This window comes from Arvicanthis niloticus, chromosome 4, assembly GCF_011762505.2.
Source record: "Arvicanthis niloticus isolate mArvNil1 chromosome 4, mArvNil1.pat.X, whole genome shotgun sequence".
Classification (NCBI taxonomy): Eukaryota; Metazoa; Chordata; class Mammalia; order Rodentia; family Muridae; genus Arvicanthis; species Arvicanthis niloticus.
The window spans coordinates 77,876,588-77,902,936 of NC_047661.1; the positions used below are offsets into that span (position 1 = coordinate 77,876,588).

Here is a 26,349-nt window from a genome sequence, read left to right on the forward strand (position 1 = left end):
TGTCCACAAATTCCTGAATGGGAATTTGCAAGTATAATGCAAATCACCTACTTGAGCACTAGACAGCTGTGTCCACTCAGAGTCCAAGGAATAGAGTGTTTCTAGACATATGCTACTCTCACCAAGGGATGGCAGGAGAGAGGAAAGCTGGGTCTGCTGCAAGGCTCCAGGAGTTCCATGGAATGGAAGAGGTGGTGTAGCATGGGAGGCCATTGAAAGCTCTGATCTATTTTCAAATGGGATCTTCTACTCTTTTTGCAAATCTCTAACTCACTGAGTTTGCAAAACAACACTGAGAGTTTAATTAACATATTTCCCTCTTTAATATCCTTTGAGAGTTAGGTCATGTCTCTTCCTTCCTCTTCTCTCTCTCTCTCTCTTTCTGTCTTTCTCCCTCCCATCTTCTTTCTTCCTTTCCTCTTTCTTTCTTTCTTTCTTTCTTCCTTCCTTCCTTCCTTCCTTTTTTCTTCCTTTCCTTCTTTTCTTTTCTTTCTTTCTTTCTTCCTTTCTTTCTTTCTTTCTTTCTGTCTTTCTGTCTTTCTGTCTTTCTGTCTTTCTGTCTTTCTGTCTTTCTGTCTTTCTGTCTTTCTTCACTTCAGGTGAAAAATGTTAATTCCCCAGTAGATGCCAAATCAGGTGTCAATTTATGTTGGGAGCCGAAGTGCCAAGATGGTGCGGACATCCTGTCCTCCCACTTGTAAACAACTGACTGCGCAGGTGCAAAAGGCAAAAGGCGCGCCAAAGTCACTGCCCATCCCGGGGCGTAATATGGGGTGATGAGTGAACAGCCAATCAGAAGTGAACACGCCACTCTAGGGTATATATAGCAGTGCCATTCCTGGGCTTGGGGTCTTTTCCGCTTTTGCTGTTACAAGAAGTAAAGCCTCGTCTGTAGTAACTACCCGATTACTGCCTCCGTGTCCTTATTCGCGGGCGAAGGGGACACAGAAGAGGTGCACGCAACAAATTTAATTCTAGGTGTGGAGAGAAGATACTTCCAGATGATATCATTTCTAAATGCACATGTTTCTTAGCCAAACCTCTTTACAAATTGGGTTTAAATGCACTGGCTATCCCTAAGCCAAGGGTTCTGAGAGGCAAGTGTAAGGACCCCACAAAGGGAGGACCTCACCCAAGCTTCAGGAATTCACAGCCACCCATTAACTCACAAGACACCAAACTTGATGCAATCAGCAAGAGGTATATTTCCATCAACAATTGAGGTCAAGACCTGTAGCCCATGCAGGGGCAATGGGGTCTTTCCCTGGGGCTTTGTAGACAGAGAGAATTTAAAGTAAAAAACCACAACTCAGGGGGGGAAACCACAACCCAGGGGGAGTAAAGGAGGGTTATTGGAGAGTACCTGTGGAAAGTCCCAGCCCATTATTCAGTTTGTGACAGGGTCCAAGAAACAGTCATGGGGAACATTTTGTATAGGCTATTCTCTAAGAGCCTGTACATAATCAGCCATCTATCTTGTGGTTAGCCAAGTTCCTCAAACACAGAGATCATGACCAAGCTCACCGGCACTCTTGGTTCTGTTCAGTCTGTTAGGAGTTTTTGAAAATTTTTAACCCTTTCACAAGCACTCTTGGATAAAGTGAATGAGAAGAAAGGAACATTTTTAAGGACAGATTTTTGAGATTGAAAGGTATAGAAAACGTATGAAAAATACTAGTTCCACCAAGAAAGCAGAACTAAATGTAAGATTTTAGGCCTTCACTGCCCCAGAATACATGGGATACATTCTACATTCTGGGAGGGGTAAATTATCCCTGAGTCAGAGGACACTTGCTGGATTAACATTGAGGAGAGGAAGGGAGAGGCTGATTAACATTCCTCAGACCTCAGGGAGGAGAACCCACCTGTGGGTGGGGAAGACCCAAAGCACAGATGGTTGGACAAGGTTATATTCTTTCAAAAGATGAGTGTACAAGATGTTTCCATATGACTCTGACTAAATTATGGGTTGGGACTTTCTTTGAGATTTTCCACTATTTTTATGTTATGTTTCCTTGGTTTTTCCCCTCACTCCCCCCCACCCCCCCGTTTGTGTTTTTTTTCCTTTATATATCCAGTACTCCCCTGCCTCAGGGTCAACACTCCTCTGCCCTTTCATGGGTTATGAGTCTCGGCCTAGTCGACTGATTCTGAAATATTCCTCTTGCTGTTTACACTAAGAACAGTGTCTTGTGAGTTATTGGGTTGCTGTGAATTCCTGAAGCTTGAGGGAGGTGGTCCTCCATTCGTGGTGGCCTTACAAGATCTTTCCAGCCTCAGAACCCAATAGCACAGCTTCCCTGTAAATAAGGCCAGGCTGGAACCCAATGCCAAGTCTTAACCAATATCTCTTTATAGACAGTTGATAAAACTATGCTCTGAAATGGTAGGATCTCCCTATCCCACAAACTGCTGGAAGCTCCCTGAATCTACAGAAAGCCATCCTCTACTGGCTAGGCTTGTCAGAATCTCAGAACCTGGTTGTAGAATCTGGGATCTAAGGGCCCATTTTCTATGCTTTACAAAAAACAACCTAACAGGCAGTAGCTTGTAAAAGGGATTGGGTTTAGTTATATTTCTAGTTAGACTAGAGAGTGACTTTCTTCACTTCTCTCCACTTTTCTCATACCAGTGCTACAATTTTATGAAAAAGCTGTAACAAAAATCATCAAAAAGACATATGAAGATTTTGCTCTGAGAAAATGTGTAACTCTGAGAATGGTCTTTCTTTTAGATTGTGGCCCCTCCTGTATGGAGCAGGGAGGGAATCTCTGGAAGAAATTGTAACTCTGTATGTAGGATTGTTTCTGTCAGTGTCCCTAGAACAAAGAATAAAATATTGCAGTCATTTAGTGCACACTCAAAGGACAATGGGTTGGGATTAGTCTCACATCTGCCTCTGTCCTGATTTTCTCTCACTCCACCTCAGATCCATGATCCCTTTCTGATTCCAGCATGGCCATGTCTGGACACAGAAGGGACATAGAATTGTTTATTTACTGAAAAACACAATCCACAGTTGAAGTATTGACAAATATTTATTGTTACTTCCATTGGATTTCATAAAGCAAGCAGAATTTTCTGAAGGCTAGACGTGCTTTGAATGGGGAGAGAAAAACATGGAAAGAGCTCTGGGGTACAAGAGGTGCTGAGGAGCTTGGACCCAGGAGCTGGGGCACAGATGCTTGTGTGTCTCTGGGCAGGTATTCCAGAAAGGTTTGTGGTTGGGTCAGTGACTGGCAAGGCTTTCAGTGACTTGATTAGGATTCTAAGATGCTCTGTATTGAAGGAAGGAAGTAGGGCCTGGGTTGTGCCTCTGTCCTTGCTAGAGGACCTATAACAGGCAGGGTCATGTCCCTCCCCCTTTCCATTATTGACACTTTGTGTCCAGTGTCTTCCTGTGCTGCTACACTAGTGTCCAGATCCAGTCTGAGGTTTTCTGCTTGGCTTCCTCTCAGCTGACAAGTGACTGATAGTCTAGATTTCACGGAACTTTCTTGTAGGAGATGCTGAATAAGGGATTTAGCACTCTGACCAAGAAGACTAACTGGTGGCCTATAGTTGTAGATTGGATGTAGCAGGAAGCTACCAGTTTCTAGCAGGAAGGCAAGCCTGAAATGTAGGGGCAGTGGAAGGTTCCAACTGGAATCAATGCAGTGTCCATGGCTTGGGTAGGCTTAGGCCAGTTCCTTCACTTCAAAATTCTCAGTGTCCATATTGATAAATAGGGACTTGAAGGAGCCCATTGCATCAAGCTGGAAACAATGATCACAGACAGCATTGGTGGCACACATTGGCCACTAAATGAAAAATTAAGTCTGGGGTCCTGTATAGACCTTTAAGCCAAGCACAGGACCCTGCACATTGATCCTGTGCCCACGAGAATATTCTCCTAATAATTACACAGTGATGTCCAGTCTCTGGCCAGGAAGAAGCAAGGACTTTAGAGACTTCTTCTGAGTTCATGGCCAGCGTCCATGACAGAATACCTACAATCCAGAGGCCCTCAGGTTTCTCCTGCAGGCCCCAGCAACCATGCTGGCTGGGCTGAGTTCACTGGTGCAGGACCTTGTAGTAACAGATGAAGAGCTACTATGCAGGTTCCTGAGAGGGGGCTTCAAGGCTGCAGAGTAGTTTTATGACAGTCTACAGTAACCTAGCATCCCCAGCCTTTGGGGACAGTGTCCCAGATTCCACAGGCTTTGGGTACAGTGACTCAGAGTCCCCTGCCTTTGGGGACAGTGACCATTGTCTTTGTATTCAGCCTCTAACCCCTTCTTCTTCACTCTTCAGGCCTCAGAAATCTGCCTCTATTCTAGGCCCATTATATTTATCTTGAGATCTTGAGATCTTGGCAGTTAAAAACATGAACTTTCAGGCTGGTGATGTAAATCTTTAATGTTAGCACTTGGGAGACAGAGGCTGATGAATCTTTGTGAGCTCAAGGCCAGCCTTGTGAACATAGCAAGTTCCAGGGTAGCCAGGTCCATTTAGAGAGACACTGACTGGGAGAGACTGGGGAGAGAAGGGGGAAGAATCTTCTCTCAGCTTCTCCAGAGATTGTCAGTATTGTGGAAAGTACTCTGCTCCTGAAAGACTGACTTCCCTGAACATGTCCCTGAGGTGAAGAGTATTTAAAATGTGTCACTTTTTAAAGACAGACCTCATTTCTAAAACAGATTAGCAATGCCATATGCATTGCTTTATTTCAGAACTGCATCAAATTTTTATCCCCCTTATAATCTTTGAAGCCGTCATTTGCCTTCATGGAAATCTCATTTTCTTCTCAGGTCTGTCTACTTCCCTTTGTATCTCCACCTCTCTTTCCTTCCTGCCCTCACCCTCCTCCGTCCTTTCCCCCTCCCTCCCTCCTGCACAGGTAATGTAAATGAATACTTCCTTTCACCATGCTTCCAGTGAGGTTTCATGGCTCCGATTCTCACAGTGATGACTTGTTCAGGTGCACTGAGATGTTGAAGTTGCTTTTGTTGAAGTCATCTTTTCCTTTGTCACTCAAAACTGTCTGCTTCTCTCTCCTTTCTTCATTTGTTCTATTGTATTGCCTCTGCCTATTTCTTTAAATTTGTTTTACTTCCTTCCCCATTTTTCCTGCTCCCTTTCCCTTCCCTCTCCTCCCATCTCTCTTCCTCTCTTCTCCCTTCCCTTCCTTCTTGTATGCTTATGTCAAGCATTGGTGACATACATATAATTTGGGACACACACACACACACACACACACACACACACACCTACCTTGCATATATGGTGAATTTACCCCCGGCACAGGGCTATGCAGAGGAGCAGTGTAATATAAGAATCAATATGGGCAAAGTCATTAGATATGCACAAGATAGAGGGTAGGTAAAAGAAACTTTCTAGCCAGTCAGGGGAATGAGGAGGATGTGCTGTCAGGCCAGCTGGGCACCTTGTAAGCAGAAGGGATGTTGTGTCCTGCCATGCCCATCTGGAAAAGCAGTGTGTAGGAAGCTTCAAGTTGCAAGTTCATCAAGTATTGATGAACCATCCCACTGAGCGTTTTAGGGATGGGACAAGGATGTCAGGAATGCATACCCAGGCAGTAAGGCCTTGATGGGGAATGGAGCAAGGAATGTTGATGATTGAGGCAAAGCTATGCAGTGGGAGGTATTAGAAAAGATATGTCTGGCTTGCTCTTGGATCAACCACCAAGTTCCCACACTAAGTCCATTTTGTTTCAGCAAGCTCTCTGGTGGGCCCAGAGCTCCTGAGTGTGTTCCTATGGGCTACTCTCACTAGCTTGCCCATGTAGCAACCAGTTACTGTGCTTCCAGTTTTGGTTTGCCTGTCCCTGTTTCTGCTAGTTCCATCATAGCCATAACCACCTGGTTGTCAGCAGACTCACCTCCCAGTAACCCAGTAAAGTAAAACTCTAAAGCTTAAGATTAACCAATCAGATTATATATCAGCAAATTCTCAGATCACAAGATGCCCACACAGATTAGACAAGTTATCCCATCTGTCCTGACCTTTTCATATCATTTCTGCCAAAGGCTGGTTAAAGCCAAGCTTGTTAATGTCAGCTTCCATCTTCCACTGCCTTTCTCTTTCTCTCCTGCATCTCTCCCTGTGTTCCTGTCTCTGCCACCCTTAGCTCTGCTTCCCCTTTGCTTATCCAATCATAGGCCTACAACTGCAAATAGAGAGGATAGGAAAATTTCTGCCACATTTCACCCATTCTGTCAGAATTAAAAGAAAAAACAACCAACTTTGTCTCAAAATATACATTGAGCATGGCTATTAACATCTTGTACTTGTAAGGTATAAGATCAATCTAATATCCATTTCAACATTACTGTCAATAAAAAGATCATTGTCATGTATCCTAACTTATAAGCCTATAGTTCTGCACCTGGCTTTTGTCCTGACTTTACATTGAATGCCATATGAAAATTATCCTCTCAAATTTGTTCTCTCCAAGTAAATAGCTTGGGTTGGCTATGAGACTGTAAGTCTTCGACCCCTTCAGAAATCCAAGAATGACTGAATTAACTGAAAATATGGAAAGCACAAAGCATAGTTTCCAAAACATAGCCTATTTATGGAGACCTCTGATCACCTGGACAGTCCTTTATACTACAAAATGTTGGAGCATCTGGTCTTCAGCATTCTGGCTCAGGATCATCTAACAGACCTAGTAATGCAGAATTTTTAAGAGCTGACTACTCTGTCTTGGCAGAGATTATCAGTCAACTATTCCACAAGTGTGTCCTTTTTCTGGACAGTATTTCGTCTGTAGATGAAAAGAAGCAATTCTTGTCTAGTGGCTGTCTCACCACTACTAGAGTAAATCCATAGATGCTCAGTTTCTTCTTTGAATCCAAGAAAGGGAAGCTGTCAGGAGCAGACAGGTCTCTAGTCAAATGATCCTTAATAGAGAAATGTTTATAACATCATATTCTGTGGACTTCTGAAATTTTTGAAAAACAACTATCTATGTAAAGCAATCTGGACTGTTGTCCCACTAACTACTCTCAGCTATTTCTAATGAAAATCTAGAAAAGACCATAACAATAATCTCAGAGCCATGTATTTGCTATTTGGCCCTTAACTCACAGGCCAAACATCTCAGATCAGTTTAGAATAACAGTTAAGAAGAACTGGGTTTAAGCCTTGTACTTTCAAAATGTTGTATCAATAGAAGAAATTTATACCAAAGAAACCCTTGATTTTGCATCAAAATAAATTCTGTGCCATAATAAGAAATTATGACTTCAGCTTAGTTACAATTATAAAAATTTCTACCAATAGATTACAGCTATGTGAGCAATTCTAACTATTCCTCCCTGTTCCAATTAAGTCCATTTCTAAATTCCCTAGAAAGACAACCTAATAATAACCCCCTCCAGCCCTCAAAACCCAGGGAATTGGGAAGCAGACTCCTCGTAACTTCTTCAAGCTGAATACACGTATTGAACTGAAGTGCTGTAGATTACATGTTTGGCCAATGCTTGGACCTGACTAAGTAGGAGTCAGATTCTACAGATCTGACTATAGACTTAACAGGATATAGAAAAGAAAGCTGGATACTAAAGTGACCAAACACACACCTTTTCCAGATTAACCATTAAAACATTTTATTGTTCTTTTCTATGAGCTTCATAAAGGAATGGGAATTTTCTCAGACAAGAATAGCTTTGGGACATGGAGAGGGGTACTGGAAGCCCTGATGAAATTCTAACCTACAAGAGGTTCCAGACAATGCAATACGAGCACCTGAGCCTTTGGTTACAGCAGCTGAGGAGGAACAGCTTGTGCATTGCTGGGAAAGCACTTAGTGCTGAAGGGTTGTGACTGGGCCAGGGACTTGCAAGACTTTGGTGACCTGAAGACAGGGTGGACAGTGTGTCAAATGGAATTGTAAGAGTTGGGTTGTTTCTAAGTCCCTTTCTGGAGGACCTGATAACACCCAGGGTCATGTCCTGCCATCTTCCCATCACTGAGACTTTTTGTCCAGTGTCTTTCTGTGCTGCTTCACTAGTGTCCCTATCCACTCTGAGGTTTTCTGCTTGGCTTCCTCCCAGCTGACAAGTGGCTCATAGCCCAGATCTCGCTGAGCTTTCTTGTAGGAGACAGTGAACACGCTATTTGTTATTGTGACAAAGAAACGACTAAAGGATGGCCTATAGTTGTAGACTGCACGTAGCAGGAAGCTCACAGTTTCCAGCAGGAAGGCAAGCCAGTAGAGCAGGGGCAAAGGAAGGCTCCGCCTGGAATCAAGGCGGAAGCCCCATTCTTTGACCAGGGTATAATATAAATCAGAAAAGCTCTGGTGAGGGGTGTCATCTGAGATGTAATAAAACTGTCCTTGAATGCTTGGGGATTTCTTGGGATCTTGTAGGCCCCTGGCAGCCAGAATGTGTGACCAGGCTGCATTGCCCACATACACTGAGTTGACTACGCCAAATGAGGCATATTTCTTATATGTGCTGTTGTTCTTGAGTGCTCTATTCACGATGGTTGAAATGACTTGGCTTTCTTCCCCATAAATGAGTGGGAGTCTTAAGGCACAAGTATGCAACCTGCCACCATTTTTCAGGATGATCCCATTGGCTGCCAACACTGCCTTTTCAGCCATCCTTTTGCTGTATGGGTATGGATCAGACCATGTGCTTTCATGATGCTCTTCCTCATGGGCATTCAGGATGATCTCCTTGTAGGAGTTTGGTCCAGCCACAGATACTGAGCTGCTGTAGATGAAGACTGGCACGCTGGCCTCCACACAAGCATCCAATAGGAGCTGCGTACCTGTTCATAGGAAGATCACCGTCAGTGCTAGGAAGTAAGCCAAAGGGCCACTGTGGCAATGGGGTCAGGTTGGTCTCTAGTTATCTCCCCAGTGGAAGGGTTACTAAAGGCTAAATACATTCTCACCTGATCTTGACTCAAACCTACCATTCTCTAGCCAAACTTAACTCCAAAATTATTAGAGTTGGCAGGTAGATTCTGGAAAGTAGGGATTTCAAGATTTACAAATTGAGGTTACTTAATTTATAAATCTCTCTCTCTCTCTCTCTCTCTCTCTCTCTCTCTCTGTCTCTCTCTCTCTGTATGTCTATGTGCTTATACTCTTTTTCAATACTATGGACCAAACGTAGGCTCTTTTACATGTTAGACAAGGCCCTTACCACTGAGAAACTGTCCTAGTTTGCTTTCTATTGCTGTGATAAACACCATGACTGAATGAACTTGGGGAGGGAAGGGTTTGCAGGGCTCATATGTCAGAATTCCAGTTCATCACAGAACAGTCACTGCAAGAACAAAGGCAGAAGTCCCAATGCTACTCACTCCCTTGCTTCCCATGGCTGCTCCTGTTGCTTACATATATAAGCCAGGACCTCTTGCTCATCCTTGACACAGCCCAGTGGGCAGTGTCATATCCAGTCTAGCCCTCTCTTACCCATCACTAATCAAGGAAATAACCCACAGAATCACCCACAGGCCAATCTATGGGAGACATTCCTCAGTTGAGGTTCCTCTTTTTAGGTCACTACTATGTGTCCAGCTGACCAAAAAGTAACAAGCATTTTTACCTTGGAAAGTATGTTTCTAGATTTTTATTCTATAAAAGTGTTCCTTTATGCATTCTAAAAATCGATATCACTACATTAGTTTGCTGATATTGCTAAGTGATTGAACCTTTACTTTGATTCTCAGAAACAACAAAACTTCATTTCATAAAGACTTTTTCACCAAATAAAAGGAAAGAGTTACTAATCTTTATGAATTTCATTAGATTAAAGTACAGTGGGGTTTTAATTCAAAAAATGCAATGTACCATATTGTCAGATGTAGTTCAGAATCTTCATCATGCTCACTCAGATGTATTGCTCATAGTGTATGGACAATATGTATTTTTATTGTATTTTATTTTAGATAGAGTCCTAGTATATAGCCCAGACTGAGCTTGAAAGCATGCTTATTCAGATCAGGAGTCCTGAGTGTTAGGATTACAGATGTGTACCACTACAGCTGGGGATGCAGCACACTTTTATTATTAGACATCTAAGGGTGGTGTATTTATGTCATGAAGTAAGAATTAATACAGAAATGAGAATCTGGTTACCCATAGCACCACCTACAGTGATGATGAGAGGGAGAGGTAGCTATGTTGAACTAAAAGGATTCTTGTATTTGGTCATGGGCATACCCAAACAATTCACTGATTTACGAAAAGAACCCAGCCACTTCACTGGAGGTCCTACAGAGGACACATGGCAGGCAGGACCTTGCAATATCATGGTGCTAATAAGACTGGTGTCAGGAGTCAGTTTGGTTATTTTATATAGTTACGTCCTTAATTTAAACTTGAATGGAAATCTACCTTCTGAGGCACTAAGCATTTAGGGATGGAAATCTAAGGAGGGGATGCTAAGCTCTGCCTAGGATTGCTCTTCAAAAATAGACTAATGCTGAGCTAGAGAGATGATAATGTGGGAATCAGAAAACAGTTGCTGTTAAGAAAACAAGCTCATTTCCCTAATTTATAATAGCCAGAAGCTGGAAGGAACCCAGATGTCCTTCAACAAAGGAATAGATACAGAAGATGAGCTCCATTTACACAATGGAGTATTACTCAGCTATTAAAAACAATGAATTCATGAAATTCTTAGGCAAATGGATGGAACTAGAAAATATCATTTTGAATGAGGTAACCCAATCACAAAAGAACACACATGGCATGCACTGAGAAGTGGATATTACCCCAAAAGCTTGCAATACCCAAGATACAACTCACAGACGACATGAAGCCCATGAAGAAGGAAGACTAAAGTATGGGTGCTTTGGTCCTTCCCAGAAGAAGCAACAAAATACTCATGGGAGCAAATATGGAGACAAAGTGTGAGCAGAAACTGAAGGAGGGGCCATCTGGAGACTGCCCCACCTGGGAATGGATCCCATGTGCAGAAGCTGATGTGGATGCCAGGATGTGCATGCTGACAGGAGCCTGATATAGCTGTCTCCTTAGAGATCTGCCAGAGCCTGCTCACAGCTAACCATTGAACTGATCAAGGGGTTCCCATTGGAGGAGTTAGAAAGAAGACTGAAGGAACTGAAGGGGTTTGTGGCCCCACCCGGAGAGCAACAATACCAACCAACCAGAGCTCCCAGGGTCTAAACCACCAGCCTGGGAGCACATAGGGATGGACCCATGGCTCCAGCTGTATATGTAGGGGAGGATGGCCTTGTTGGGCATAGGTGGGAGAGGAAGAGCTTGGTTTGAATGCCCCAGTGTGGGGGAATTTGAGGGCTGGGAGGTGGTAGTGGGTGAGTGGGTGAAGACACATCCTCATAGAAACAGGAGGAAGGGGGATGGAATAGGAAGTTTCTGGGTGGGGTTGAAATGGGGGAAGGGGCTAACATCTGAAATGTAAAAAAGTATCCAATAAAAAATTAATTTAAAAAAAAAAAAAAAAAAAAAAAGAAAAGAAAAGGAAACAAGCTCATTTTTTCCAGGCAGGTCATACACAGCAGCACTGAAGGCTCTCTAGGGAGGGAAAGGTCAGTGTCTGGTCCATAGAGGTAGTGGGTGGATGGACATCAAGTATTAGGAGATGGAGTCCAGTCACTTTGGTGTGGAGAGGCTAGAGATCATTCCTGGCAGTTGGAGTGTTCTGTGTGTGGCTTTATAACGTTTCAGTCCTACTGACTACCTCTGATGTCACTGTTTCTTCCTCTCTCTGCCTGGTTTCTTTTTATAAACACTTAAGACAATAGTACTGAGATCTGCCAGGTGGGCTGTTGAGCAGATGCATCTGATATATCCTGAGCATAACAGGTATCCCATGGTTGGCCTTTTTCTTTCTGTCCTAATCCTGTTGGGACAACCTAATTTTCCTACCTCTCCAACTCTTCTTCCAGATGTTCCAAACTAGTGTTTTCCCTCCCCAACCTGTCTTATGGTTTTCATTTCCAACCTGCTCCATTTCTTCCTCAGGTACTGTACCTTTCAGATTGACATCTAGGATGGTCTGTCTGGAAGCAGTACAAAAGTGGTCAACAGCAGCAGCGGTGTGCATGACAACAGAGATGCCCTGGCAGGCTCTCCTCAGGCACTGGGCATCCAGAATGTCACCCTTCAGTATTGTCACCTTGGCCTTTGTCTGCAGCTCTGTGGACACACAACATGGTTTAGAAAGCTTTCTGCATGGGATGGAAGTTTCCTGACACAGGTGTCAGTTACCTAAGCCTTCGAGGGCAGTCATGGAGAAGACACTGGGGAGGCCTTTCTAAAGAAGGAAGCATAAATGCTCAAAAATCAGAATGTAGCATTTGTAGAGAAGGAAGAAGCATTTGTATATATCCCATCTTTTTTGTAGAAATGCATTTGAGGAGTAAGATGCCATTTTTGCCTTGCACATAAACAGAGAAATATGGGAAACTCCTACATTACTTAAAGCAGCTGGAGAGGCACAGAAATGTAAGGAGGAAGAATAGGATTTAATTGATAGGAAATGTGGAAATCATGAAGAAGAAACAGAGCCAGAGTCCTTTCTTGGGAAGCTGTAACAGCAGTCAGGGCATAGGTTATAAACTGCACAGGTGTGAAAACATGAGAGAAATATGGACAAGCAACAGGTTAACCAGATTATGTCTCCTGGAGTTCCAGTGTGGAGGACCCAGAAGAGGTAGACACAAAGATGAAATTTATTGAATGATATAGGCAATCACAATGTCATACAAATCAGTTCACAAAATTAACATGTTTCCATGCAGTCTGTACCACTCCCCACACTGGCTGCAGCTTCCCATTTTGCAGATGATTTTCTATATTTTCTATTTCCTTTGCCAGCTATCTCATGATATCTCCGATTCTGATGTTCCTGGTATAGGTTGGGGAACCACAGAAAGCTTCAGGAACATGTGTCAGGACACACATCTGCCTAGTGAAGGCTCTATTGTCCCTCTGCCTCCTTCCAATACATGCTCACTTCTCCATGAACTCTAAGCTTAAGGCTGGCTGGGATCAACTCTTGTGAGAGTCAGGTCGACTGAATTTAAAACACAACTGAAGAATAGTTTTATAGAGGGAGAAGTAGAAATCCAGAGCTGGAGAAATTCTTTGGACAGATGAAAAGTCTCTGCTGGATTTGTCTACTGTAGGCTCTTTCTCTGTCTGCAACCCCAAGAAAGCCTTGAAGTAGAGAAAGATTCATGTCTTAGTTAAGGTTTCTATTGCAGTGAAGTGACACCAATGCCAGGGAACCTCTCATAAGGGAAACATTCATTTGGGGCTGGTCCACTGTTTCAGAGGGTTTGTCCATTATCATCATGGCAGTATGCAGGCAGACATGGTGCTGGTAGAGTATTGAGTTCTACATTTTGACCCTCAGGCAGTAGAAGGAGACTGTCTACAACATTGGACATAGCTTGAGCATAAGGGTTCTCAAAGCCCACCATTGACACACTTCCTCCAACAAGGTCACACACTGTAATAATGCTACTTTTTATGGGCAAATATCCAAACAGATGACTCTGGAATGTAGTCACAGAGTGGTGCATTTAAGGGAAGGAATGCATAACCAGGTATCTGCCCAGAAGGCTGGGAGCACATGTACACTCTAGCTTGTTGAACTTCGTACAATCTCTGTGTCTTGAGCCCACACTGGACACCTCCCTCACTCCAGACTGTTAACAAAAGGTTATTTCTGTTAATTAATCTATTGAACCCATCTTTATGGAAGGTATCACATGGACTTTACAATGTGTTTCAATGTGGTCATGTCTGATCTTTATTTATCTTACTTGTTCCTCAAGCAGATTGATTTGATGTTCTTTGTACACATGAAATTGTGTTAATTATCACTAGGAATATTTTCACCAAATTGTGTTATGCTTAAATTAAATCACTTGGATCAGACTCCAGAAATCCTAACCAACACCTACTATCTAGTTGTGTAGTACCAAATGGCCTTCCTGTGCATCATGGATTGTCACCCTTTAGATTTTGTGGTCTAAGTGACTCCTGTGACTTCTGAGACATATGCATATGAGATCAAACAGTGATGACTTTTATAGACATTGAACAGATATCAGGGAACTTTGGCTCTGTACTCAGATCTTAGGTTCTTCATTTTCCAATTGAGTTATCCCAGTAATAAAATTTCTTTGAGTTCAATCCCCATTACTTGGGAGAAAACCAAAACACACTGAGGTTTCTTACATCTCATCTTAGTGGAGAACTGTGACAATTCTCTGCCTCCTCTCTGGTTCAGGTGGCCAATCCAGCTTCAGAAATCTCTCGTGCTTTGTGTTTTTATTTATTTATTTTTTATGTTCTTGTAATTATTTTGTTGTGTAATTTTACCAAATATTTTAACCTTTTCTATATTTTACAAACTAAAAATTATTTTTTTTATGTTTTAAGAAAAGATTAATTCACTTTGTCTTATGTGCGTAGATGTATTGCCTAGAACTGAAGTTGCAGATAGTTTTTAGCTGCCATATTGGTGCTGTAAATTGAACCCAGGTCCCATGAACAGCATCCAGTTCTCTTAACCACTGAGACATCTCTCTACCTACTAAACCCTTTTGATTTACTATTGACTTTGGGATTTCAGAAGGTCTTGCAAATCCAGGGAATGTGTACGTTAGACCTATATTTGAACATATGCATTTGTATATATTCCAAGGGTTTATAAGTCTCAGGATATTTGGTATGTTTGAATGTATGTCATCAATTATAATGCTGATACAACATTATGAGAAACTTTAAAAATAATAAAATTATTTATTTTATAATTTCCTCAAAGAAAAAATGAATTGTATAAAAAATTTAGGGTATTGTGACTTAAAATATTATAAAAATAGAATTTCTTTTGTTATTATTGGGTTTTTTTGCCTGTGTGTTTCTTTTAAAATTTTGCAACTGTTGCTTCTCAAAACTCTGAAGAATCTTACTTTTAACCCAACAATACTGGCCCAGATTCTTGAGATGTGAATCATTCCTACATAGAGATGAAACTAACCTTGACAATGGAATCCCGATAACTGTGAACAGAGAACCAGTCTTTCTAAACCTCAAATCTATTTTGAGGGTTTTCAATGCAGTAGGTTTATATCTCTGAATACTTGGTCTCAAGTTGCTGGAAAGGCTAGGAGGTGTGGCCTTGTTGGACGATGTTTGACATTCGAGGAGCCATTGGGGCTTCTAAAGACTTGGATCATTCCCACTTAGTTCTCTGCCTTGTGGTTGTAGATCTAGATATGAGCTCTCAGCTACTGCCACAGTGTCATGCCCATCTGCCTGCTGCCATGATCCCTGCTGCGATGGTCATAGGCTTCAACTCTCTGAAACTGAAAGTCTCCAATAATTTCTTCTTTCTATAAACGGCCTCGCACAGTGTCTTATCCTAAAAGCAGAAAAGTAAGCAAGAAACACCTCCATCTCCTTTCTTCTACATAGGACTTAGTCTGATCACCTCCAGGATTAGGATCATCTTGGGAAGGAGGGACAATCAAAATCAAAACAGGATTTCTGATAGGTGATATGATCGACTCACTTTGACAAAGCCAAGGGATGGTGGGTGGGATCTAAACAATGGGTGCAAATGAACTCAGTAGGGTATGGAGGAAGAGGTGGCATTCGTATGGCCTCCCACTAGGAGCTGAGGCCCTTCCACAGCTACCTCCACAGAGGGATGAGAGAATGGAGCAGCTGGAAACCTATACTATCAACACAGTGCTTGCCCTTGACCTGGGGTTGGGCAGAGACAACAGAAAATAATAAATTCCCTCTCCAGCAAAGTGCTCAGTCACTTCCTTTGAGAATAAATGGCAGAGAAGTGGAATGCTGAGAGACCTGAAGGACTGGGGCCTGCCCAAGCCCTCCTCTCCAGTTGTGGGTCAGGCTTGAATTCACTTTATCCAACTATGCAGTGACTTTTGTGCCATGCCAATGGTGAATATTGTCTATAGATCCACCTGTTTTTTATGTTTTAGATAACGATGCCCTCCCCACACCCATTCCATGTCCCCCAGTTCCTAGATCACTTACTGGATAATTCCTCTTCATGTTTTGGACCAAATGTCCTGAACAGGCATCTGACCTCCTGCAGCTCTTCCTCCTGCATCAACATCCTGATGATCCTCTGGCCCAGAAACCCTCCTGCTCCTGTCACCAGGCAGCTCCACCCAGGCATGGTCAATACAGGAAGCAGATAGTAGAGGGAGCAGACTGATGGAAGGTGGTCCTGTGGAGGGCTAGAAAGAGTGGTTCAATGTGTACAGAGACATGGAATTCTTACTATATTTACATAGTAGAAAAAATGCCCTGAAACTAATTTTAAACATTTTTCTTATAAGTCTCCACTTCTCTGATGCCAAATCTTGTGGGATGTTCTCTATGAAACAAGAAAATAAAATAAAAACAAAACCCATTTGCATCAGACACCATATGTATAATCTCTGTCTTAGGTTATCTTTGTCACTGAGATGCTGCATCAGACTGTGCTCCAAGGTTGTCCCTCTAACCTTCAATGCCAATTACAAATTCTGCATTGTCTTACCTGTGATTATGAGATGCTTTTTATACTTAGGAGTTCTACAAACTCTCTCTGTATATGATTAGGTCTTTTGGCTTCAGAGCTCTGACTTCAGGAACCCCAGCTCACATTTATCAGCTTCCTATGGAGGATATTTCAAAGGATACAGAGGAAGAGATGTACAGGCTGAGGAAAGAGAAAGGAAAACAAGACTTCTACTCCCTTGTTTGATGTACCAGCCTCTAGGAATGTCTAACTGTTCATCTAAGGACAAGCTTAGGAGGCTGGACTCTCCATCAGTTAATAATGAAGACAATGCTTAATAGTTCAATGAAAGCCATTATCCAATAGAGTTTTCCCCTTTCTAGATGACTCTAGGTTATGTCAAATGTAAAACTAAGGCTAATCAATTCCCAGGCAAAGAGTGTTCTTTCAGTATATTAGCTGTGATACTGACACTCCCTTAGATCAAGGTAAATTTTCTTTGTCAAGTGCATCAATTGGAGATTGCTTCTGTCTTATGAATGGTAGCATATTTATACTCTTTATTTCAGCTCTAGGACCTGATTTGGTGCAGATTTGTACAGGCCCTGTGCATGCTGCATCAGTCCCTGTGAGTTCGTAAGTGTGTGGATCATGTTGATTTTAGAGGGCCTTGTTTTCTTGTTGTCATCCATCCCTTCTGTCTACTACATTCATTTTGCCTCCTCTTCCATGGGGTTTCCAGTGCCCTTAGGGGAGGAATTTGATAGAAACCTCCCATTTATGACTGTGTGTTTCAAAGTCTCTCACTCTCTGCACAGTGTCTAGCTGTGGTTCTCTGTATATGTTCCCACTTCTGCTGGAGGAAGCTTCTCTAATGGTGGTTGAGCCATGCACTGATCTTAGAAATATCACTATGTCTTTAGGAGTCATTTCATTGGTTCTTTTTCCCCTTTCAGAACAGTAATATTTGGTTTTACCTTAGGTCTCTTTACTAACAAGCCTTTGTTCTGGTCACTCAAGCAGTTCTGGATATGAGCTCTGGGTATGGTTCCAGCTTATGGAATGGGTCTTAAATCAAAGCAGACACTGTTTTGTTACTCCCACAAGCCCTTTGCTACTACTGTACCAGCATATGTTGCAGGCAGGACATCTTTGTAGATCAAAGGATTTGTGGTTGGTTTGGTATTTTCATTTCTACTTTGGTAACATAAGGACACATTACAATGGGAAAGATGCCAGCACACAGAAATGACGGCTTCTCCATATTAAATGGGTTTGTAGATGTTTTCTTCAGCAATGGGGCTTTGCTGTCAGTTTGTGGAGAGCATCTACATTTTGCCAACAGCTTATGTTGTTCAATGGCTCCCATGGGACCCCTTTTAACAACAATCTAGTTAGATTTGACCCGGTTCTGGTATTGGAAGCTTCAGGTGGTAAGAACAAATATCTAGTTTAAGCTCAGTCTCTTCCATTAGTTGATGATTTTATTTAGACCACCTTCATAGATGTATCTACTTCAGAAAGCTTGTACTGTATTAGATTTCCCCACTCTCCCTCCAGTGGTCCTTAATTTAGCTCTCACCGTGAACCCCCTCCCTCTTCTCCTTCTTCCCTGTTGCTCTCTCTTAATTCTCTCACTCCAGAATCTTCTCTATCTGTCCATAGTCAATTATTCCACTTTCCTTTTCTAGGTAGATCTATTTGTCTATCCTCAAATCTCTTCCTGTATACCTAAATTTTGTGGTTCTACAGATTGTATCTTGGTTATCAATGACTTAATAGCTAATATCCACATATAACTGAATACATAACATATTTACTTTTATGGGTCAGAGTTATGTTACTCAGAATATTTTTTTTTCTAATTCTATTGACTTACCTACAAAATTCATAATGTCATTTTTTCCTCCCAACGGCTTTCCTACTTTTTCATTATCCATTCATTGGTTGATGGACAACTAACTTTTTTCCCCCAAATTATGGCTATTATCAAGAGAGTAGCAGTCAACATGCCTGAGGAAGTGTCTGTGTACTAGGATGAGTTTTCCTTTAGGTATACACTCAAGAGTGGTGTAGCTAAGTCTTGAGGTAGATCATTTTCCATCTTCCTGAGGAAGCCACATTGATTTCCATATTGTTTTTAAAAATTCATACTCCCACCAGCAATGAATAATTCTTACCCTTATTCTACATCCTCCCCTGCATGATTTATCACTTGTTTTACTGAACTTAGCTATTCTGACTGGTATAACATGAAATATCAAAGTAGTTTTCATTTGCATTTCTTTCACAACTAGGCAAGAACATTTCTTTAAGTGTTTTTCAGCCATTGGAGTTTTGTCTTTTGGGAATTCTTTATGTATACCTGCACGTCATTCTCAGTTGGATTGTAGTTGGTAAAATATTTTCCCATTCTGTATCCTGCACCTTTGTCATAGTTCCTGTATTCTTAGCCCATCAGAACACTTTAAGTTTCACTAGCTCCTATTTGTTAATTATTGATTTTAATGCCTGTGCAACAGTGTTCAGTTCAGAATATGTTTTCCTGTGCCAATGAGTTCACCCAATTATCCACTTTTTCTTCTATCAACTTCAGTGTATCTTGTTTAGTGGCAAGGTTTTGATTCTTTAGGAGTTGAGGTGCTGTTGTTTGTGTGTGTGTGTGTTTGTGTGTGTTTTTAAAAGAGTGATAAGTATGGATCTATGTGCATTCTTTTACATGCATCCATTTAATTTAACTAGTTCACAATGTCAAAGATTCTGTCTTTTTTTTTCAGTGTGTGTTTCTGTATTCTTTATTAGGACTCAGATGTCCATGAGTGTGTGGATTGTGTCTGGGTCTTCAATTTGATTTCATTGATTGTGTCTTCTTTTGTTATTATTACTACAGCTTCATTGAACAACTTACAATCATCCAGGAATAGTGATACCTTTAGCAACTTTTATAATTCAGGAATGTTTTATGTTTCTCATTTTTATAGGTATATGTATTAATAGAGGATCTTTGAAGAATTATGTTAGAGTTTTGATTGGGACTGCATAAAATCTGCAGATCGCTTTTGGTATGTTTGACGTTTTTACTAGGTTAATTCTATTGACCCATGAGCATGGAAGCTCTTTTCATTTTCTGATACTTTCTTCAATATTTTAAGGTTTTTATCATACAAATTTTCACTTGCTTGTTTACAGTTACCCTAAGATATTTTATATTATTTAAGGCTATCGGGAAGGGTTTTGTTTCCCAGATTTTCCCAGATAATTTCTAAAATTATCTCACAAAAATCCTGCTGTTTGCTCTAAGTGTTCATTGACTCTAGTTTTCCAGTGGAATATTTCACATCACTTCAGTAGTCATTTATATTATCTGCAAATAAAGACATTTTGACTTCTTCCTTTTTAATATGTATCCTCTTGATTTTCTTTTGCTGTCCTACTGCTCCAGCTGAGACTTCTAGTAGTATATTGAATAGGTATGGAGAGTGTGGGCAAGCTTGTCTTGTTCCTGTTGTCAATGAAAATGCATTGAATTTCTGCCCACTTAAGTTGGTCTTGGATATGGGCTTGCATTAATCTGTGGTCATTAAGTTGAGGTATGTTCCTTGTATCAGGACTTTTGTCATGAATGGGTGTTTTGATTTTATCAAATGCCTTTTCAGCATCTAATGAGATGATCCTGTGGTTTTGGCTTTCAATTTGTTTATTTGGTGGGTTACATTATGTGCCCTTTCCATCCTTGAGCAGGCAGGAAAGAACTTGTTTACCACAATAGACCTAGCAATAGGACCTAGGTGGAGCTATCCACCTTGGTTGCAGGTACAACTTCCTATAGAAACTTAGAAGAATAGACTGCACCCTGAGCTTGCCTTGTGACTTAATCTGGCTCTATAGACATAATGACATATATGACGTCATATAGACATATATAGACATATATAAACATATATGACGTAACCTTCCCTTTATAGACAAGAGCTGAATATTAAACTTTGAGCCTTGCTCAAAAAACTTTGTCTTGTCTCCTTGTTTCTCTAGCCTCTCCATCCTTTTTTCATTTCCAGCCTCCCTTTCAGGTAAATCCTGTTTATCAACATGTGGTGCCTGAATGCGGGACCTGAGAATGGGGGGTAGGGAAAGGGTGGGAGGTGGTGGTGGGGGGAGGTTCACAGTTGAGGGGATAGGAGGAGGCAGGAGGAATTACTGAGAAACACTGTCTTGGTGGAGCTCCACAGAAAAATGCAAGAAGAAGAGTATTCTGTACTTGGTAAACAACGAATAAGCTTTGATGCTAGTGAAAGTGATCTTTTGGAGGCCATGTTCCACGTGTGTTTTTAGTGGATATGGGCTAGGCTGAATAGGCATTGGCCTGATGCCAACTTCACCTTGGGGTAACAGCAAAACATGGGACAGGAGAATTTCAAACAAGCATTCAACGGTAGCCTAAGAGCTGCCTTAGGCAAGAGGAATAGTGTTAGGAGGAATTGACAAAGTTAAGAAAGCAGGCCACTGAGGAGTAACTGTCGGTAGCTGCCGCAATTCCTCCTAAGAAGGAGATGAAAAGTTAGACCTTGAATATGAGAGAGAGACAGGGTTTCAGAAAAGTTGTCCTCTCTCCAGCCATGTTAGCAAAAGAGAAGGAAAATAAGCTATTTCAGAGCTCTCCTAGGAACAGGAGAAAATCAGGAGACATCCTGATTTCTCTCTGGCTCCTACTGGAGAAATCTATTTTGTGGAATAATTTGAGAAATATTGGCATTAACACTATTTGGAAAGTCTGGTAGAATTGTTTATTGAGATCATTGTTGTTGGTTGGGATACTTTTAATGACTGTGTCTATTTTACTAGAGGTTATAAGTCTGTTTAAATTTCTTATGTGATCCTGATTTAACTGTGATAAGTGTTGTGTATTCAGAAAATTATCCATTTCAATTTGAAAGAGTAAAGGTTTTACAACATGTCCTTACAATTCTCAGACTTTCTTGTTATTTTTATATCACCATTTAAACTCTAACTTTGTTAATTGAATCTCTATCTGCCTTTAGTTAACTTGTGTAATGATTTGTCAATGTTATTGATTTTGTCAAAGAATAAACTCCATTTGTCAATTTTTTGTTTATGTTTCTATTTTACATGTCTCAGACCTGAGTTTAGTTCTTGCAGTCCACTCCTTGTAGTTATATTTTTTTCCATTTGCTCTAGAGCTTTCACGTGTGATGTTGAGTTAGTCATGTGGTATCTTTTACATGGATATGTCTGTGTGCACCAGATGTGTGCCTGGTGTCTTTGGACACTAGAGGACAAAGGCATTGAGTTTCCTAGAACTATTATTGCACATGGTTATGTAAATAAAAATTCCTGAAAAGAAGCTGTGCTTAGTTGTGAACCAAAAATTTCTGGAAGGAATTACTGTGTAGGCAGTGACTGCTGGGCCCACTGGAATTTTAATATGCTGGAAAGACTGTTATTTTTTGGGGTCAGAGGCTAATTACTTTATCTTTGTCTTGTTGGCTTTATGGAGCATTCATTCTTTGCCCTACCCTGTATCTGAACTGCCACGTCTTGTTAATAAATAAGCTATTAACTTGGAACTGACTTCTTGTGATAATAACTACAAACATCCTAGAATCTATTCATGTAGCAAAATATTAACTTCTACCAGTTCAAGAGCTAAGAATGTAAGACCTAAGCTAGCATCTTATGTCCATAGAATAGTTTTCTACATCTTGCTGCACTTGCCCTTCTGGTGAGCTCACCAATGAATGTTAACATTGCTTTGATTTATAACACTCTTGTTCTGTAAAATGAAAACAATCCTGTGAAATTGCTTTTATGTTGGAATGTGGCATTTGGAGCTATCTAAATCTGTGTTCCCAGTCATGGTAACTCAAAATGGCTCCAGATTCAGCTCCCTCTTATTTCTTGTAATATAAGAGTTGTGGTCCTCTCATCCTCTACTTGTGAACTGCTGTGTGCTGGTGACAGGACATGGGTCCTCTGTAAGACTACTAAGTTCTCTTAACCATTTAGACACCTCTGCAGCAACACAAGTTAATTTGAATCCTGAATCTTAGAGTAAACCTATCTAAGAGCAACTAGCAATTGTCAACGCCACAAACCTGAAAGCCAGTGATGACACTGAGAAGCTGTAATAGGGTGACTTTGAGGCAAAAGTCCAGACTTTGTTCTACCTTTGCTCTCTGATTCATGGTTCAACATTAAACGTGGTTCAAGGTTAAACAGGTTAGAGATTCTTAGACTCTAGATTTAGGCTGGAGAATTCCTACAAAGTCACAAGGATATTTTAGCATAGGATTGATTGGTGGGAGAGTAGAAGACCAGAATGCCATGGATGTGTTGACAGCAAACACTATGTTTTCATTGTAAGCAGTGTCATGTCAAATGTGAACAAGGTCTCACAAGTGGGCCAAAAATCACTCCTTTTAGGTTTGTTTCTGTATTACTTTTTTCTAAGAATTCCAAATAAATCACAACTCAAATGTAATGAGGGAATTAATCTGGGAAAGAAAACTCCAAGGGACCATGTGCTGCTTGATCCCAGCCTACATTGTATAAATCAGCACAGTGCCTCTGAGTCCTTTCAAAGATATTGCTGCAGGGTGCTGGAATCAAATGTGGATGCTGAGGGAAGAGCTTCTGTCAGTAAAACCACTTAGAGGTCATTGCTGATTTGAACAAGAGAATCTCACTGTTGCTTGAATTTTGAGCTGAACTTGGCACTGTAAAAGTGCCTGCTATTGGCCTGGTGCCATTGTAGTCTCTCAGGCTTACTGCCTCAGTGTGCTTACTCAGGCCTTGTCCTGGACGCTTCTAGCCTTCTTACAATCTAAACTACGCCTAGAATGTGTTCATTCTCTTAGACATGAAGCTGAATGAGCTCACCCTTCCTAGTTCTTTGTTATCTCTTGCTGGCTAGTTCTGACTCAAACTCTCTCCAGGTGACTGATTCAATCTAGCTTTTCTTGGCCTCTGAGTTTTTGCTCTGTTTGGCCTCAAACTAAATCTGGCAAGCTGTTCTAATCTTCTGGGTCATCCTTCTCTGGCTAGTTTTGTATTCACCTGTGTCTAGCTTGTTTTCTCTTTTACTTCTTCTGTAAAACTCACTCAGTAAAGCTGCCACATTTTCTTCTTCTTCTTCTTCTTCTTCTTCTTCTTCTTCTTCTTCTTCTTCTTCTTCTTCTTCTTCTTCTTCTTCTTCTTCTTCCTCTCTCTCTCTCTCTCTCTCTCTCTCTCTCTCTCTCTCTCTCTCTCTCTCACTATTCCCCTGTGCTTGTATCTTATGTGCCTCTTTTTTTCTGTTTATTTTCATGAGAGGTGGGCATATCCACTCTTGTACTCATTTTGTCAATTTTTTTTCTCTGATTCACCACTCTGTGTGCCTCTCAATTAGATTTCACTTTCAAACATGGGAGCTTTCTTCTGCAAACTAACTTTACTTTCATTCTTTGGGACTAAGGGTGTGTACTAAGCACATATCTGTATTCTAGACAGAGGAATTAAACGTTTGTACAAAGGTGTGAATGATACAAACTTTGCAAGCTTGGTCCAGAAGGTACTAACCCCTGTGTAAACATTCAGCAGAACTTGGAATGCTCCATGTAATGCATGTTTTCAGGCATACAACATGCAAGAGTTCTGGAATCTTGGAAGCTGTTATCTAGACTTTACGGAAAGACTGTGAACTCAAGAAAAATATGTAGTAAGATTGGATTTCCTTTAGGAAACCCTGAGATACTGATGAATGCAGCTAAGGTGGTGAGGCATAGACCACTGTAGAGATCCTAAGACACAAGAGGTGTTTAAATATGGAACAAATATAGAGAGATACCTAGCCAACAAGTGGAACCAGCTGGACTGAGAGACCATATGTGCTACCGATAGCAAAGTTATAGGCATAGGCTGCCCATTCCTTTTGGAACATAGTGGTCATAGAGGACAAAATCACTCTTTAAGGACATTGTCTCCTTCCTTCTTACCTTCTGCAAGTTTGTGCAATACTCATTTTGAACCAATGTAGATTTAAGGACAAGTTTCTGGTGCTAGGTCCTCAGGTATTCCACTGAAGTCTAGATAGACTTGTGGGATGACCAATCAGTTAGTGAACAACTGCAGTCAACTGCAGAGGTGCTCTGAACCAGTATGCACTCGCTCCATCAGGCTGGACATTCCCTGCAAAGGGTAGCTCTGAGCAAGTGGAAGTGGTTGAGGAACTCCTTTACAGGGAGTCAAATTTACTGCAGGAAGGGCTTTACTGGAGGAACCATGATATAGATGGTTTGTTTTCAAGTGGTGGTAAGGGAAGCTTCTCTCCCTCACTGCTTCCCTTCTTTCCTTACCCTCTCATTTTCTTATTTATATTGATGAATTTTCTCCCATAGAGCCCCAGTGGATTTCTGCATTCCAATTCTCATCATGCTTGCTCATCATCAACTTGCTCTTTTAAAATTTTTACATGAAATTATTTAAATTCACATGTATATTTGTATTCAAATCATTCAGCTTGTTGCCTCACCTTTCCTCCTTTTGGTAGCTATTTGATAAAATCTGCTTATGCTGTCCATATATATTCTCTTCAATCACTCTGAGTCACCTTTCTAGTCAAACTCTGTTGACACAGAGGTTACGCATGACATCCACCACACAGAAATATGGTAAACGACACTCAACATATTTATAAGGGCAGTGCTCTTAGTCATGGATAAGACAAGGGAGTGTTGAGGTGAGCAGCCTTCTATAGTGAGTGGCTAAGAAATGGAGATGAATGTATTAGCAGAAGGCACGTCCTGTTATTGCTTTTAGTGGTAAATGCTCAAGCACTCTTTACACATATTGAGAACCAAATCTGAGATGCAGACTAGTCCTCTGATGTCAGCCTCAAGCATGTTGATCTCCAATGCCCTTTAAGACCCTTTCCTCAGAAATATTTCCACTCGTTCACCCTTCCAATATGGAGACAATGTACAGAAAAGAGTAAATGTTATTCAAAACCTTTTGTTCTTGACAACTACTAGAACAAGCACTGCCAACAGAAGTTAGTATTGCTTCTTTCTTGGAAGAAATCTACCTATGTGGGGCAGCTCATCCAAGGAAGTAGAAAGCTCCCTACCAGGCAGCATATTCTTTACTTTGTATTGCTGATACAAAACACCACACCCAAAGCAACTTATAAAAGAAAGCATTTAATTGTACTTACATTTTATTTCAAAGGGTTGGAGATCCTGAAGGCAGGCACAGCTCCCTTCTTGATCTGGCAGCAGAGACTAGAGTGAAGTAGGATTGTTTTGAAGGCTCAAAGTTCACTTCCAGTGACATACCTCCTCCAACAAGGCCATACCTCCTAATGCTTCTGCAGTACTTCCAGCACTAGGGACTACAGGTTTAAACATGTGATCCTATGTGAGTGTTTGTGTCCAATCACCATGAACCTCTGGCTCTCTAGAAGAACTTTTTCAGCAGGGCCTGCTTAGTTATTTCTACTGAGTTTATTAAGGGCCTTATTTAAGGTTTCTTTTGCTTACTCTCATAATTGGGTGACTCCAATCTTTTCTCCTGGATAGTGTAAGTCCCTTATTTGATAATACTATTTCCTGATTCTCTTCTCTGTCTCTGTCTTCATCTTTTTATGGTAATTTTGCTTTTGCTAGCTATGTATTTAATAGACACCACTCATTCAATGCTGAAATTATGAATACAATGGGTCATTTATATATAGGGAACATAATTAATGAAGCTGTCAAAATCATCAAGATGTTATCTCTGTTTTGAAGGTGTTACTACAATATAAAGCAAAGGGTAGGAGAAGAGTTAGAGAAAGGTGTTGCTTTGGTCA

The 26,349-nt window shown here is 41.1% G+C and overlaps 1 protein-coding gene across 2 annotated transcripts; it reads right to left on the reverse strand.

Annotated features, from left to right (window-relative positions):
- Window positions 1–7,596: 7,596 nt before the first annotated feature.
- On the reverse strand, window positions 7,597–25,863 carry LOC117707246 (NADPH-dependent 3-keto-steroid reductase Hsd3b5-like). 2 transcript variants are annotated; one of them, XM_076933014.1, is made up of 5 exons: window positions 25,714–25,845; window positions 16,545–16,706; window positions 16,034–16,239; window positions 11,984–12,148; window positions 7,597–8,784 (listed from the first exon to the last, which is right to left on the reverse strand). In XM_076933014.1, exons 3-5 carry the CDS (start codon window positions 16,176–16,178, stop codon window positions 7,973–7,975), a joined length of 1,122 nt encoding a protein of 373 aa, XP_076789129.1. In that variant the 5' UTR covers window positions 16,179–16,239; window positions 16,545–16,706; window positions 25,714–25,845; the 3' UTR covers window positions 7,597–7,972. The 2 variants fall into 2 exon arrangements, with proteins under 2 accessions (XP_076789129.1, XP_076789128.1); XM_076933013.1 differs by lacking the exon at window positions 16,545–16,706 and having other exon boundaries at window positions 25,714–25,863.
- Window positions 25,864–26,349: the final 486 nt, after the last annotated feature.